The 17,081-nt window shown below is 37.5% G+C and overlaps 1 protein-coding gene across 4 annotated transcripts in view; it reads left to right on the top strand.

The window, feature by feature from the left end:
• The window catches only part of Nebl (nebulette), a 403,483-nt gene that overhangs the window by 312,922 nt on the left and 73,480 nt on the right, over window positions 1-17,081 (top strand). For 3 of the 4 annotated variants that reach the window (XM_023704950.1, XM_023704952.1, XM_023704949.1), the window contains exons 12-16: window positions 4,747-4,857; window positions 7,551-7,661; window positions 9,993-10,103; window positions 15,049-15,159; window positions 15,290-15,400. The exons of the other annotated variant lie outside the window; for it this stretch is intronic. In XM_023704950.1, coding sequence (XP_023560718.1) covers window positions 4,747-4,857; window positions 7,551-7,661; window positions 9,993-10,103; window positions 15,049-15,159; window positions 15,290-15,400 — 555 coding nt within the window. The remainder of the gene's footprint in view (window positions 1-4,746; window positions 4,858-7,550; window positions 7,662-9,992; window positions 10,104-15,048; window positions 15,160-15,289; window positions 15,401-17,081) is intronic. 4 annotated transcript variants of the gene reach the window in all.

Here is a 17,081-nt window from a genome sequence, read left to right as displayed (position 1 = left end):
TTTTTTTTTTTGGCAGAACCAGGGATTGAACTCAGGCCCTTGCACTTGCCAGGCAAGCGTTTATTCTACTGAGCTATCTCGCTGACCCCAAATTTGTTTTTTTTTTGGCAGAATTGGTGATTGAATTCAGACCCTTGTGCTTGCCAGGCAAGTGCTTATTCCACTGAGCTATCTCCCTGGCCCCAGAGAGATTTAATTCTTGTGCTTCTTTTCGAGAAGGAATTTCTACATCTATCCTTAAAAAGTTTTTCATCTTCCCTTTCCCTTTCTTGCAAAAGCTTTGCAAGGGTGTTTTCCCATTTTCTTCAGGCTGTCCCTTGGCTAGTTCCAGGCATGGTTGACTTTCCTTAATGACTTACTTCAGTAATATTTTTCAGCATTAACTGCTTTTTGTAGTGAAATATCTAATATAAACAAACACACAAACACATCTATCTATATTTCACTTTCTAGAGTACCTTTAGCCTGGAAATTTCCTCAATTCAGCCTTATAATCATGTTATCTTCATTAGTTCCAAATTTAAAAAGGGGAAAGTTTTTCATTTTGGGGCTCTAATTCTGAAGCATCTCAGAGCAATTCCTTAATTAGATTTATAGGATATTCATCATAGCTGTCCACAGATGCTAAGACAGGAAGCAACACACTTTCATTCTCTCACATGGTTTGGAGAATTTGTTTCCCCATGCAGTTACTGTTCTCTGTAATGAATATGTAATAAACCTGGAATAACCTCTCACTTTGTGGGAATAATGACCTCATTCAGGATTCAGTTATTTTAGTCATCTTTATGATGTAATCTGAATAAAGTATTTGGCTAGTTAATCTGGTCCTTGTTTAGTAAATTTTTTGCATATGTGCATATTTTATGATTTATAGAGATTGTGTTTTCAGTCATAAAACTGGATTCTTCAAAAGTATAGCTCCAATGCTAGAATTTTAAGAATCTTAGTCTAAGAGTGGCCAGGCAGGTGAAGAGCAGGTGTTGTCACAGGACCAGGCCTTTCCCTGGTTGCCCTTGGCATCTTCTTTTCATTTCTCATGGGGACTGCTTACCTAAAGAAGGATTTACCCAAGCCAAATGTGGTGGAATGTGCCTCTAATTCCAGAACTCTGGTAAGCTGAAGCAGGAAGATCACAAGGTTCAGTCTTGTTTGGGTGAGTTGGTGAAACTGTGTCTCAAAATAAAAAATGAAAAGGGATGAGGATATAGCTAAAGGAGAAGGTGCCAAGGCTCTGGGTTCAATCCCCAGTACTAAGAGATGAGGCTGAACGAGATTTACCAGGTTTAAAACAAGATCTTCTTTAAAGTATGGCCTGATCCATGTATTGCGTTCCTTAATGGATAGAGAAATTCTCAGGCCAAAATTATTAAATAAAAAAATTAGTCCTCCCCAACATACCTCCATTGCATTTTAAAAGAGTGTTTACTAAATCCACAACAGATGGAGCACGAGGAGGATAAAGGCACTGTGACCTTGCATGTTCCTTCGATGTAAGTGGTGCTTAGTGCCCCAGATTATCTTCTGGGGGTGGGTTTACTTCCTTTGGACTGAGTCAATCAGGTTATCCAACCAAATAGCCATACTTCCTGGCTCCTGCCCTAGAGTGGTGTGATGTGAATCAGACTAGTAGGATGCTGAGCAGCTACAGGAGTTATTTATCAGGTAGACGGGATGATCCTTGTGTTTCTGCTTCTATTTGACAGAATCTTGAAATTTAGGGTGAAGGTGGAATTATTTTCCTGTGAATTAGAGTCTGAGATGTTGGAATTATAGAACAAAACATCAATTTGTTTTATTGTTCTAGGAATTCTTGATGTCCTGTCTTTTCTTGTTTTAATTTTGGAGTTATTATTAGTACCTGTCTGCGGTACATAAGATTTACATTCCTGTGTGGAGTTGGAACATGCATAAAATGTATCTTAATTCCTTTTATGAATTCCTTCCCTTCCCCTCCCCCCTCTCCATTTCTTCATCCCCTTCTCTTTTGAGGAAGTTCCACCTTCCTATTTCCTATTATCTATCTTTTATTTTTCTCTTTACTTATAACTTGGGTTTCTTATATAAGTGAAGCCATGTGGTCGTAAGTTTGTGTGTCTGATTTATTTCACTTCCATTATGGTCTAAAGATGCATCCATTTTCCTACAAATGACTCGAGTTAACCCCTTTTAAAAATAAAAATCAAGGCACTCTTGGGGAAAGGGGGTGAAAATTTATTCTTTTTTTCTTATTTTAATAATTTTATTGAGAAAGAAGTAGCAATGAGATAGCTTCAAAACAGGTTAGTAGCACAGTTACAATAATTAATACATGGCATGTTGTCTTGTAGTAGTGGGGATGAAAATTTAATTTTTAAAAATATTCTAAAGAGAATAAAAATAGTAAAAAACCACATTAGAAATAATGTAGAATTTCTCTAAACAAAATAATAGGAATTCAATAATGGTTGTTACATTGCATATTGTTGTCTTCAACTTAATTGTTCAGATTACCAGATATAAACATGGAAAATTGGTCAAAAATTACAAAAAAAATTAAAAAGGAGAGAAAAATAATTTTAAGCATTATCTTAGCTTTTCAATAGACCAGAAGTCAGCGCACAATTATCTAAGCTGTCCTATGTACATACATATGTATTTTATCTCCCTTCTTTCTTTCTTTTCTCCTTTCCCTCATCCCAGTTCTTTCTTCCATTTGAACAGTTTCCTTTTTATAGTACCTATTGTACCTTTTAGATTTTATTTACTCCTTCAGGTTCCTGTGCTAATGGGAGAATATGATGTTTATACATGTGGGTCTGATTTGTTTCACTTATGAGTATGGTCTCTAGTTTCATCCATTTATCAAGTTTATCTTTTTATACTCCATCGTATAAAAATACCAGATCTTTTCCATCCACTTCTCAGTTGATGGACATTTGGGTTTCCAAGATTTAGCTGTGACAAATTCCAATGCTATAAATACGGGTGAACACATATTATTGTAGTATGTTTTCAGTTCATTTGGGTTGAATGGGACTTCTAATCTTAGTTTTTTGAGGAATCTCAACACTGATTTCCACAGTGGTTGTACCAGTCTACACTCCCACCAACAGTGGAGAAGGGTTCCTTTTTTCCCTACAGCCCCTCCTACATTTGTTACTGGTTGACCTCTTGATGATAGCTGTTCTTTCTGGGGTGAGATGGAATCAGAATTGTTTTATTTTGCAGTTCTTGAATTACCAATGATGAACACATTTTCAGATATTTATTTTCCATTTGTATCTCTTCATCTGAGAAATTTATATTCATTTTACATGCCCATTTTGGATTGAGTCTTTGAGTTTTGGGGGCTTGATTTAAAAACAAAATTCTTTATATGTTCTAGACAGAAGTCCTTTGTCTGAGGGACAGTTGGCTAATATTTTTTCACAATTTGTGGGTTTTTAAAAATTCTGTTGGTGATTTATTTATTTATTTATTTTGTGGTGGAACTGGGGATTAAACTCAGGCCCTTGCATTTGCCAGGCAAGCGCTTATTCTACTGAGCTATCTCCCCAGCCCTTTGGTGATTTATTTTGACATGCAGAAACTTTAAAAGAAGAATGGGATCCTAGATGTTGACTTTTTGAAGTATTTCCCATGAAGTTTGTTTTTTGTTCATGACTCTACCTACCCCTATGTCTTTAAGACATCTACTTACTTTCTTTTCCAGTAGATTTAGTGTATCTGTTTTAATATTTAAATATTTGATTCATTTGACTTTAGTGCATGATGATAGACATGGATCTAATTTTAGCCTTTGGCATATGGAAAGCCGGTTTTCCCAGCACCATTTATTAAAGTGGGTGGGAATTTTTCTTCCAGTGAATGTGTTTGACCTTTTCATTGAAATAAGTTGAGATGAGTGTGTTTGGAGTTGTTTTTGCAGCTTCTAATGTGTTGCATTGATCCTCAGGTCTGTTTTTTGCCAGAACCATGCTGGTTTTATAACAGTATCTTTGTAGTACAATTTCAAGTCAGGGATTATGATGTCTCCTGCTTTGCCAGTGTTGCCCAGGATTGCTTTGCTGTTTCAGGTCTCTTCTGGTTACAGATGAATTATAGGAAAGTTTTTCTAGATCTATGAGGTATACTTTTTGTATTTTAATTGGGATTGCACTGAATCTGTATAACAATTTTGGAAGTGTAGCCATTTTCTCAATGATGGTCTTACTATCTAGGAGCAAGGAATCTCTTTCCATTATCTGAAATCCTTATTGATCTCTTTTTTCAGAATACTGTAGTTTTCATTGCATAGATCTTTTACTTCCTGTGTTCGATTGATTTGTAAGTATTTCATTTTTGGATGTTACTGTGGAAGGTGTGGTGTCCCTAATTTGTCTCTCAGTGTGTTCATTGTTTGTGTTCAGAAATGCTATTGATTTTTGATGTTGACTTTGTATCCTGCTACTGCTTACTTTAGCTATTAAATCTAGAAGTCTTTTGGTGGAGTTTTTGGGGTCTTCTAGGTGGAATATCATGTGATAAATTTACTTTTTTTATGACAGAATAGTACTCTATTTGCATATGAATACATTATCTCTTTCCATTTTTTCTGAAGATGGATATATAGGCTGCTTCCAACCTTCAGCTATTATTACCTGCTATGAGATTGGCTATGAACGAAACACTGAAATATGATGTCTGTAACTCTCTTGGGAAGATATGTTTTCAATAGTCACTAAGATTTCCTGCATTTAAAATTATAATGGTCTCATTTTACAGAAAGTTTACAAAGAGGATTTTGAGAAGGAGATTAAAGGACGGTCCTCCCTGGATTTAGACAAGACTCCTGAATTTTTACATGTAAAGTACATCACCAACCTTCTGAGGGAGGTAGGTTTTTGATATTTTCTTTTCAATATCAGAAAATGAAATCTAAAGAAATAACTCAGGAAATCTTTACTGAACAATTCTCTACTAATTGAGTGTTTGAGATATGAACTTTCATCCTTTTAAGTGTGTGTTGACACATTTATTTAAAGTTAGGGGAAAAATTCCCTTGCTTTCTTGGAAAAACTTTAAGAATGTTATGGTTTTTGTCTTCTGATTTTAGCCCAGAAACTTTAAAAGCATTGAGTTTTCTGATGTCATAGCAATTAGTTTTTTAGATGGGCAAGCTTGATTCTTTTTTTTTTTTTTTTTTTTTTTTTTAAATTTTTTTTTAATTTTTATTTATGAGAGAGAGAGAGAGAGAGAGAGAGAGAGAGAGAGAGGTGTGTGTGTGTGGCCAGCTCAGCCCACCAAGGGGCGGGGCTGGCTGGCATGTGGTGCTGGGGGATTGAACCGCGGTCCCTGATGCTTTGCTAAGCTTGTTCTAAGTAGGTGCTTTAGACCACTGAGCCATCTCTCCAGCCCCGGCAAGCTTGATTCTTTCAAATTTAGTTACTATAAAGATATATTAGAATCAGATTTTTTTGGTAGCTTCCCTATGTGTTGTTATGATGTTTGGTATCAGAAATGAGGAACTCACATGTGAAAATCTGAAACTATGGCATGTTCTGTATGACTCCTTATGCTGGGGAAACTATGTAGCTTACATTTAGAACTGAGAAATTTGTGTTCACTTTTCATTTCATCTTTCTTCTCAAACATAAAGAAGCATTTTGGTTTAGAGTTAATACATTAAATTTGTTGAACATTAGTGTCTTCTAACTTGACAATTAAAAATATCATTGTCCACCCCTCTTAAAAGTGTTTTCAAAAACGTAACCTAAAGCTTTTCCAATCCTTCTTAAACAGAAAGCATACCCTGAATATAATTGGGATCAAAATAATGGGTCAGCCTGATAGCTCAGTGGACTAAAGCCCTTGCTTAGGCAGAGTGCAGTGGCCGGTTCGATCCCAGGCATACTATGCTGGCCATGCCCTTGGGGTGTGCTGAGAAGGTGGCTGACACTGGATGTGGTGGTGCACACCTATAATCCCAGTGCTTTGGAGGCTGAAAACAGGAGAATCTCTACAAGTCTGATCTTGCTTAAAAATATAGCAAGATTGTGCTGATAACAATGTGGATTTACTGATTCAGAATAAATGCAAAGGATGGGATTATTGTATTGGTGTGCTAGGGGCTGCTATAACAAAATATCAAAGACCAAATAGCTTAAAAACAGACATTTCTCATAGTTTTGGAGACTAGAAATCTCCAGACTAAGGTGCGGGCATGTTGGTTCCTGGTGAGTTCTTTCTTCCTTCTTGCTGTGTCCTCATGGAAGGAAAACTTCATTCTCTTCCAGCAAAGCCATTAATCCCATCATGGGGGCCATATTGAAAGCCTCACCTAAACCAGATCATCTCCCCAAGGTGCCTCCCGCCCCCCAAATACCATTACATTGAGTTAGGAATTCAGCATATGACTTACTAGTGGATGTGGACATTTAGTCCATAATAACTATGATTTAAAATCTTTACATTATAGAGATGCCTAACTTTACGTCAAGCACTTGGTGATTTAATTAAGTTATCACTTCTGTTTTTAAGTGCAAGTACTGAGCTGTAATAGTTTTTCCTTACTGTACAGCTTTTACATTCACATTGACACTTTGAGCGTCCAAAGTATCATTTTTTAAAAATTAATTTCATTTGATTTCTTCTACTTGTCTTTGCAACTGTACAATGCACACTTTTATTTTCATCTCTCACATGGAAATCAAAGCCAAATCATATGATCAAGTAAATGAAAGATCTTTCTTACCCAGGTCATTTGATTCAGAGCTGTTTCCAAGCGCATGGGCAGGCCATGACCACGCATAGTAAACTATTAGTTGAGAAGAGATCAGGCTAATTTAATTACACAAGACAAAAGGGAAGTCTTATGAAATGTACCCTAGAATTAACTGGAACCCACTTTCATATCATTAAAGGGAATTTCATCTTTCATCTGGCAAACAAGTCATAAATGAAACTTAGTTTAATGAGAAGAAGAGACTAATTATTTTATAGTGCAATTAAGGAAGATAACAAGCAACTCATGACCAGCAAATAACAAGTTCTGTAGAAGCATTTGTCAGGCATTTGGAGCTACTTGAAATATAATAATATAAAAGGAGAAATCCAAAATATGTATTATTAATCTGTGGGAAATTATTTGGTTTTACAAATCTTCGAATAAAATGGAAGCTTAAAAAAATCTTTGACCACAGCAATGCTTTTGATTGTGTCATTTTCTATTCCTTTCCACCTATATTCTTTTGGTAATTCCTTTTTAATAGGCATTTTAAAAACTTCAAATAAGCAGTAGCATGCAGATCCTAAGATTTTCCTTGTCACTTAGAGGAAAGACATCTTTTTTGGAAATGCATAGTAGCTCCAAAACATTGAGAGGAAGGATAAAGAGAAAAGATAAACAATATTGGATCCCACTCTGAATTTGACAAAGGAGAAAATGAAATTTCTGTGAGAAATAAGCATGAATATTCAGCAGTCTAATTTTTTTTTTCCTAGTCATAACTTCTGTCTGTGGTCTCTAGAAAACACATAGAATAGTTAATTTCTGATAAGCATTGAACAATCATATCCTTGTCTTATAGAAGGAATATAAAAAAGATTTGGAAAATGAAATAAAAGGGAGAGGGATGGAACTTAATTCAGAAGTTCTTGATATCCAAAGAGCAAAACGAGCATCTGAAATAGCAAGTGAGGTGAGTACATTTATTTAACCGCTTACAGTGTGCACAGTTTTCAGTTGAAAAAAATTTCCTTACCAAAAACTATTCTGCAAAGTTTATACACATCCCACAGTGGATGGGCATTGATGATAACAATCAACCATGTCAGTGTAGTGTCTTATTTCTCACTAGTGTGACAGAAATGGCCATTGCCCCTTTTCTGAAAAAATCTGTATAATGTGCTACAATAGTTTTATACAATTTGACTGGATCTTTCAAGCATGTAAAAAGTTAAAGATTGGAAAGTTCTGTTCTTCTGATCTGTCAGTAATGGTGGCTGAAAAGCTCATGCTGTCCTGCTCGGAGCTTGCGCATTGTCCCACCCTCACCAGCTGTTCAGTGAGGCCTCTTCATCAGAAGCAAGTGGCCACTTCTCATTTTCTGTGAAATTTATAAGAAGAAATGAAGTGTCACCAAAGTACTTTCAATCTCTTGCTCCTCATATCTTGCCATTATTTTGGTGTCATATATTAGCAACATGCTTTGAGAAGAATCTAGCTGAATTTAGCAGTCAAAAAATTTGAAGCTCTGTCTCTGTATGTTGCCTTGTAGGGGTGATGGGGAGAAGGAGGAGGATGGTAATGATGACAGATGCCTTAGTTAGGTATAGAAACCAATTTGAAGTAGATTATGTGACAGAAGAATATGTTGGTCAGTAGGATAGAGAAGTCCAACATCCAGTTTTCTTCTGGTGGTCACAGGAACTCCCTTTTCCATTACCTTCTCTGTCGACCTCGCTCTTGGGGGGGTTAGGGTTAGGGTTAACCATGAGATGTTAACCATGAGATGACCCCAGCTATCAGCAGAAAAACTAATTATCTATGGCCAATTAACCCAAGGGGAAGTGAATGTCTGGTTTATGGAGTTCCAGTCATGGTCCTAGGATCACATCTGTTTGTGTCAACTCCGTTCTTCTCAGGTCAAAAGAATGCGTGGTACTGATAACTTCTCACAGAAACCCATTGGTTTAATTAACGTCCTGTGTCATTTAACAATGTCCCAAGTACAAAATTGTCTACATTTATATGTAATTAAAATTATATTAATCTTGGCTGTATTTATACTGTTTAAATGAAAGATTTCAAAAGCATGTTAGTGGAATTGAAAACACAGGTGGGGAAAGCCTGGTGGAGTGACGCAGATTTATAATCCCAGTGCTTTGGGTGACTGAAACAGGAAGATTGCAAGTTTGAACCCAGTCTGGACAAGTTAGTGACTCAGCAAGACCATGTCCAAAAATGAATAAAAGAAAAAGGAGGAGGGAAAATGGGGGGGGGGAGGAAACAGGGGTGGGGGAGAGACAGAGACAGAGATAGAGACAGACACAGAGAGAGAGAGGGAGACAGAGAGAGAGAAAGAAAGAGAGAGAGAGAGAGAGAGAAGAGAAGAGAAGAGAAGAGAAGAGAAGAGAAGAGAAGAGAAGAGAAGAGAAGAGAAAGATGAGGAAGAGTAGTAAGAGGAGGGTGTTTAGTCAGCCCCCAAATAGCATGTGATTTTACAGAGCTGAGAGGTAGTTCTTTGCAGAAAATCACAGCATGTTTCACTAGAAGATGAGGCATGAGTGCCAGTCCATCACAAATATCAGATATCCACTGAGGTGTCTTTGGCTAGTGTTGTTATCACATGGTTCCAAAATCCTAAATTCTGTTGCAATGGTATTGTCACAGTTTAGTCCTGTAATCACTTGTCAATAATGTTTGTAAAATTGTATTAAACATTCAGCGGCAGAGTCCAGTCAGTTGAACAGCAACAAATTGGTCCTTATCAGAAGGGTGGAGTGGTGTGGAGGTATAGTGATGAATGACCAAAGAAATCACTCAGGATTGAGTTGTGTGCTAGGCTCTGTGCTCTGTGTGGACTCACTGATTCTCATGGTGGACCCTGCAGGAATCTATTACCATCCTTGCTTCATAGATGAGTAACCTAGAAACAGTAAGAAACAGTCCCAGGGCCACACCACTATTGAGTGTTCTGGCTCGAAAGTCAGCTCTCTTTCTATAATACCAGCCTGCTTGCACCCATATCCTTATCCACCTGCCCTGAGTAAATCTTCCATAAAGATTCTCACCTGGTAATTACCTCGATACTAGGACTCTTCAGAGCTTTATATATATGCTTCTTCAGTAAGAATAATTATAGTTCTGTGCAGTTCAGAAAATCTAGTTCTAGGTGATCAGTCTGAGTACAAACTAGGCTGTGTTATATCTTTCTTTTGACATGTTTAGCTATTTTTTCATTATCAGTGACTATAGTACATGTTTGTCTATGGAATATCTGAATGTTATAAAATGTTATCTTTTACAGCAAGAATACAGGAGGGACCTGGAGTCAATAATTAAAGGAAAGGGAATGCAAGCCGGTGCCGACACCCTGGGAATACAGCACGCCAGAAAAGCTGCTGAGATAGCCAGCGAGGTGAGTGGCACTAATCTTGCAGATCTTGAACTCGTGCTTTGGAGCTGTGTATTAGCCACTTAATTAGTGCATGGAATTCTCACAGTTTTCTGGCTGGTTTGACAGTTGGTAATGGAAACCATTTCAAAATTCTTGTGCTTATTTGTAAGTTTATAGTTTTTGCATGTTCATATTCTGTAAATACATCAAAGAAGGCTTGGGAAAGGCATTTTAATAGAATGCACACATGCATCCGTGTGTACACGCAGCTTCCTCCTACATCCAGTGCCATAATGGACCAAACTTCGTGTTAATGTAGGTCATGAAGAATATTTTCATACTGTGTTTTCTTTATGATGAATCATGGCATGCTTGGCATAGTTGTGTTTCCAACGTTCTGGAAACTCGGAAACCACATGTTGAGACACTAACATGAGAACAGTTGCCATTTCTGTGTGATTGCATTTTCTTAAAATAGCCTCTGTTGACTCCATTGTCAGCCTGGAGCTGCTAGGGTCAGCAGCTAGAGAGTGGAGATACCAGCCATCTTGAACGACCATGTTTCTTCGTCCAATGCCATTTTTTGTTTTATGTAGTACATATAAACTCTATTAACTTAGAAGTTTTGTCTTAGATGCTAAGATATGATTGATATAACTTAACAAAGTTATAGGAGTCAGACTATATGTGTGTTTTTCAAAAGAAATATTCTGTGGCTGGCTCTATACCGCCTTCACTTCCCAGAGATTCTGACACAATGAAAGAATCACCAGAAGGAGATTTTGGATGGGTAGTTTTGTAAGCAGCATATGTAGAGAGAAATTTGAGGTGCAGGTTAAGGGGTGACACTGCTCAAGGGGAAAATAATTTTTTTATGAGTGTGTCTTCAGATTACAATGGTGACATTCCTTGTGAAGAGTTGTATAGGGACACAACACACCTGAATCCTTTGTGTGGTCCCTCCCCCTCTACCTTCAATTCTTTGAGTAAGGAAGAGGGGCCTCAACATCAAGGGCCGTCCAAGGACTCCAGGAGGCCAGAGAGAGCTGATTCATTGCCTGTGGAGTTGCTGTGTCAGGACCTGCCTACTTCCAATGGTTGGGCACTGGCTGGGAAATGAGGTGGCTGTGGTTGGTTAAGACAGAGGAATCTCATCCACATGGCTGACATTGACAAATGATCTACAAACTGTGGTACAGGGTTTTAGGCTAAATCCTGAGGAGATTTGACTGACCTTGTCAGATACAGAAGTTACGTTTCTTGTTATACTCATCTTGCTCTATCTTAGTCTTAACTATCCAGCAGAAAAGTATAAAAATGCAGTATAAAAAGTAAAGCCATATTAATATGCTGAGCTGTAAAAGGCTCAAGTCAACAACTTCTGACATTGCCAGTTCTCTGGATAACCCACTACTACTATGGACCACTGTACTATATTGGATTATTTTGCTGAATTCACACACCTACTATATTTAAATGGCAATGGAACACCCATCTCTGACAAAACTAAACAAAAAAGGAGGATACAAATGAAGGACCATCTTGTATCTGTATACAAAATAGTTAAGATAGATATATAGCTACTTTCTCTTAATTCAATGAGAAGAAAGATTTGTACTAATAGTGTTTGGACAGGTTATCCTGTCTGCGTCTTGTACTATGACTAACTACTACAAAGACAATATGTAATGTATTAATTATTGTATCTATCCTACTAACCTGTTTTGAAACTGTCTCATTGATATTTGTTTCTCAATAAAATTAATTAAAGACAACAACAACAGCAACAGCAACAACAACAACAACAAAAAAAAAGACAGAGGAACTGGAAATGGCAGGGAATTCCTAACTAGCAAGGTTCCATTTTGAAATGGCAGCCAGGGGTTAACAGCAGGGGGAGCTGAACAGACTTAAAAACTTCCTAGGACCCCTCCTCTAATTTTGTTCTCTTCCTAGGAGATAGCTGTTGTTCTAAGTTGTGGAGTCTTTGGTGTCTGTTTTGATGCACATAAACATACATATATAGCATTAAGAGACTTGCATATAATTATGCCATGTACTCTGTTCTGTGTTTCTTTTTTTTCTCACTCAATATCATGGAGCTTGTTCTATGTCACATCACAAAGGCTAACTTCGTTCTCACAGAAACATTGTGCTTTAGTCCTCAGTTCTGCAAAAACAAAGCTGTGCTCTACAACTTGGATGTGCGTGTGTCACCATTTACCTGGTGGGTCTGCATGGAAGGTGCATAGTGAGATCTCCACTGCCCGTCCTTGCTTTCCCAGTTTGTTTTCCTGACCTCATCCATTAAGCTCTTGATTCTTTCACTGCCCAGTATTATTCTCTTGCCTTATGATGGTGTTCTGAATCCACCTACTCCTCACTCTATTCTAAGCTACCACCTCCATCACTAGTAGCATTGCACTGGCTTCCTACCCAGAATGCGCTTTCCATTCTCACCCTTTTAGTATGCATATTTAAATCCAGCAACCATGGCCACTTAATTGTCTGAAAGTTTTCATCATAAGAAGGAGGATCTATCCAGTGCTACTTCAAATTACTGAATTGGAGCATGGGGTACAGCATGGGAGTTCAGGGATGGAGGAGAAGCTTTTGAAACCATATTCATGGGAGAAAGAACTGATGCCAGTTGAAAGCATCCTTTTCTTAGAGAAAGGGATAAGGAAAGAGCAGACATTTATTTTATACCTAGAAGCAGACTGTTATATAAGATATATATCTTGCATTGGAAGCTAGCCCATTTTAGTATTCAGATTTTTCATTACTATGTTAATTACTTGTTTGTTCCACAATATACTGACTTAGATTTCTCTTTGTTGTTAGGATCAGATACTAGGGAATAGTGCACAAGTTGTTCCTGTAAACCTAGGGGCAAACAGGTTTAGAGGAAGCAGCTGTATTAGGGTTACACATAGCTCACACCAACTCTGGTGATGCTACTATGGCCAGAAGCTAAACATACCATATATGCCATTTTGCCTGCGTGGGTACCACATACACCATATTGCCTGAGCAATCCCATGAAGGTTTTTGTGAATACACTTTAAGATGCTCACACAGTAACAAAATTGCACAGCGATGCAATTTTCAGAATGTATCTCCATCATTAAAAGATGCATAACTTCAATGTGATTCAGTTTCTGTTCCTGACTTTAAGTTGTGAGGTGCATTTTGTTCTAGTTTTGGAGAAACTTTCAGAAGCTCCTAAGCTGCATCCTTCTTCACTCATGTCCAGAAGGAAAGAGAAAGTCTGTAATCTTACTTTGAAAAATAGGTGCGCCCATCCCTTAACGAGTTACTCATGGCCAGGGATGGATTATAATGATCTTAAGTCCCACAGGGCCAAGGGAATTCGGCCCAGCTCATTCAAGCAGAGTGGTTTGGAATGGAGAGCAGTAAGTTGCCACAAGTACGAAAAGCAATGACTTTTTAATGTTTCTTTTTCTTTTATTAATTGTATTGAGAAACAAATAGCAATGAGACAGTTTCAAAACCAATTAATAGGACAGTTTCAATAATTAATATATTGTGTATTGTTGTCTTCATAGTGGTTATTCATAGTACAAGATGCAGACATGATATCCTATCCAAACGCTATTAGTACAAATCTTTCTTCTCATTGAATTAAGAGAAAGTAGCTGTATATCTATCTTAACTATTTTGTATATACAGATACAAAATGGTCCTTCATTTGTATCCTCTTTTTTTGTTTAGTTTTGTCAGAGATAGGTATTCCATTGCCATTTAAATGTTGTAGATGCATGAATTCAGCAAAATAATCTAATATAGTCCAGTAGCCCGTAGTAGTAGAGGGTTATCCTTGGAACTGGCAATGTCAGAAGTTGTTGACTTGAGCCTTTTACACCTCAGCATATTAATATGGCTTTACTTTTTATACTGCATTTTTATACTTTTCTGCTGGATAGTTAAGACTAAGATAGAGCAAGATGTGTATAACAAGAAACGTAACTTCTGTATCTGACAAGGTCAGTCAAATCTCCTCAGGATTTAGCCTGAAACCCTGTACCACAGTTTGTAGATCCTTTCTCAGTGTCAGCCATGTGGATGAATCACAGCTATTGCTTGACCACTTTGCTGTCTATGAAAGCCTGAGAGAATGTTTTCTCTTCAGGTGACTCTCCTTAGGCACACTCTACATCCTTGATCACTGTCCTCTGTGGCCCCATAATCTCCTTGATCAGAAAATTTGGGACATTACTGAGTTACAGGATGTTACAGTACAGGTTCCCTTATGTCTGGAGTCCTCACTGACCTTGAAAGGCTAGGGCCAAAATGTTGGCTGTCCCTGCAACCCTTCTTTTTCTCTAATTTTTGGTCTGCAAACTTAAGTTGTTAACTCTCCAGAAGAGAAGCTTAATGATATTATTACCCTATAACACAGGCAGTTGAACTTAACCTCACTATCTGTCTGAATATCAAATATGAAAAGCAACGATTTTAAATCACATTTTATTAACATTCTTCTACCAAATTATATGTTAACCAGTAATTTATGGAGTTTATTATATTGCAATACTCCTAGCTCTGTTCCCTTTCTTAATTCAGGTTTGTAGACAAAAGCCTCCTCCTTGTGACTAATTCACCCCATGTCATGTTTCGCCAATAAATTAAAACTTGTTTATAGAAATAAAAGAAATTGCTGGGGATATAGCTCAGGGGCATAAGCGCCTGCCTGGCAAGCACAAAGTTCTGAGTTCAATGCCTGGTACCCCCTCCCCAGGTGCCCAAAAAGGAAAGAAAGAAAGGAGGAAGAAAAGAAAGAAAGAAAGACAGAAAGAAAGAAAGAGAAGAAAAGAAAAGAAAAGAAATCAAGTGTCCAACCTACTTCAGATGAACTGGTCTTCATTTCCAAATGACAGCATGGTTTTTTCATCAAGGTTTTGAGTGATTGTAGGGAACTAACTCTGTGTTTCATCTTCTGCAGAAAGACTACAAAAGAGACCTGGAGACTGAAGTTAAAGGGAAAGGCATGCAGGTCAGCCCAGACACTCTCGATGTCCAGAGAGCGAAGCGAGCATCAGAGATGGCCAGCCAGGTGAGGAGCAGCAGCTAGCAAGCCTCATGCAGACACTCAGAGCTGAGTCCCGAAAGTAGAGATGGGACTTCTGCAGGTGCATGGCTGTTGAAGGTGAAATAATCAGCACAATTATTTTCTATTCTTTTAGAAACAATATAAGAAAGACTTAGAAAATGAAATTAAGGGGAGAGGAATGCAAGTGAACATGGATATCCCAGATATGCTTCGAGCCAAGAGGGCATCTGAAATCTACAGCCAGGTGGGTAGAAGTTGTAGGAGTTGAGAATAATATACCCTTTTAATTTTTTTTTTATGAGTGTGTGTCTGCAGTTTACAATGATGACACTCCTTGTGGAGAGTTGTACAGGGACATGACACGTCTGAATCCTTTGCGTGGTCCCTCCCCCCGCTTCCAATATCCCTCCATCTCTTGGTTTCCTTTCCATTTGCAAAAGATCTGTCTTCCTGTTTTCTATTATTGATCTTTTCCTCCTTAAATTATTTATGCTTTGGTTCCTGATATCCAATCCTTGTGTGTTTCTGTAATCTATTTTATCTTTGAAAATGTTACATCTAAAGTGAGCTAACTATTATTAAGAAACCATTGGCCAAGCCTGAATAAATTTATTAATTAAAAGGACAACTGTTGTAGATTGAGTTCAATTCAGCAGACACTGTAGACTGCCAAAGCCCCTGTGTGTCCCCTTGATTGAGTACAAGGATATTTTGAGCTTCTTTTTCAATTTAGGACTTAAAAAATTTGTTTTAACTCTTATCACTCTTGGCTTAAACACATGCCATGCCATCCCTGACCCCGGGGCAGGCTGAGCTGGCCATAGAGTCTGGGCATAGTGGTGTAGACCTGGAATCCCAATGTTGGGGAGGCTGAAAATAGGAGGATCACTTTGAGTCCAAGCTGCATAGTGAAACCCTGTAACAACCAAAAACATTAAGAAAAGTTATCTGCTCATAGCCCAGAAAAATAATTCCAGAGATTTGACTCTTGACCACTTCATAATGAATATTGTTATTAAAATAATCAGCTCTGAATAAAATAATAGTGGCTCTAACAGCATAGTGTGTGAGCTGAAATTGAATATTAACTAAAAATTAAAGGAAGAGCTTTTTTATTTTTTATTAATTTTCTTGAGAAACAACAACAACACAGTTTCAAAACTGATTAGTAAGGCAGCTTCAATAATTAATACATTGCATATTGTTGTCTTCATAGTGGTTATTTATAGTACAAGATGCAGATATGATATCCTGTCCAAACACTCAGTACAAATCTTTCTTCTCATTGAATTAAGAGATAGTAGCTGTATATTTAACCTAACTGTTTTGTTTATGCAGATACAAAATGGCCCTTAATTTGTATCCCCCCTTTTTTTAAGTTTTGTCAGAGATGGGTTTCCATTGCCATTTAAATATAGTAGGTTCATGAATTCAGCAAAATAATCCAATATAGTCCAGTAGTCCATAATAGTAGTGGGTTATCTGTAGGACTAGTAATGTCAGAAGTTGTTGACTTGAGCCTTTTACAGCTCAGCATATTAACATGGCTTTACTTTTTATGCCTCATTTTTATACTTTTCTGCTGGATGGTTAAGACCAAGATAGAGCAAGACCTATATAACAAGAAATGTAACTTCTGTATGTGACAAGATCAGTCAAATCCCTTCAGGATTTAGCCTGAAACTCTGTACAGCAATTTGTAGATCCTTTGTCAATGTTAGCCATGTGGATGAGTCATGGCCATTGCTTGACAATTTGAAGGAAGAGCTTTTTAATAGTAAAATTTATGTAGGCAAGTACATACCTATCACATGGTCTTTTGAATAAACTGAAGTAAGAGAAATAATGATTTCAAAAGAAAATTATTTACAGAAGAGGTTACTTCTAAATTGACTTGGGAAGGGGCCAGGGAGATGACTCAGTAG

This window comes from Octodon degus, unplaced genomic scaffold (assembly GCF_000260255.1).
Source record: "Octodon degus isolate 3935 unplaced genomic scaffold, OctDeg1.0 scaffold00208, whole genome shotgun sequence".
Taxonomy (NCBI): Eukaryota; Metazoa; Chordata; class Mammalia; order Rodentia; family Octodontidae; genus Octodon; species Octodon degus.
Note: the sequence above shows the minus strand (reverse complement) of the source record. Positions and strands in the feature narration are given on the sequence as shown.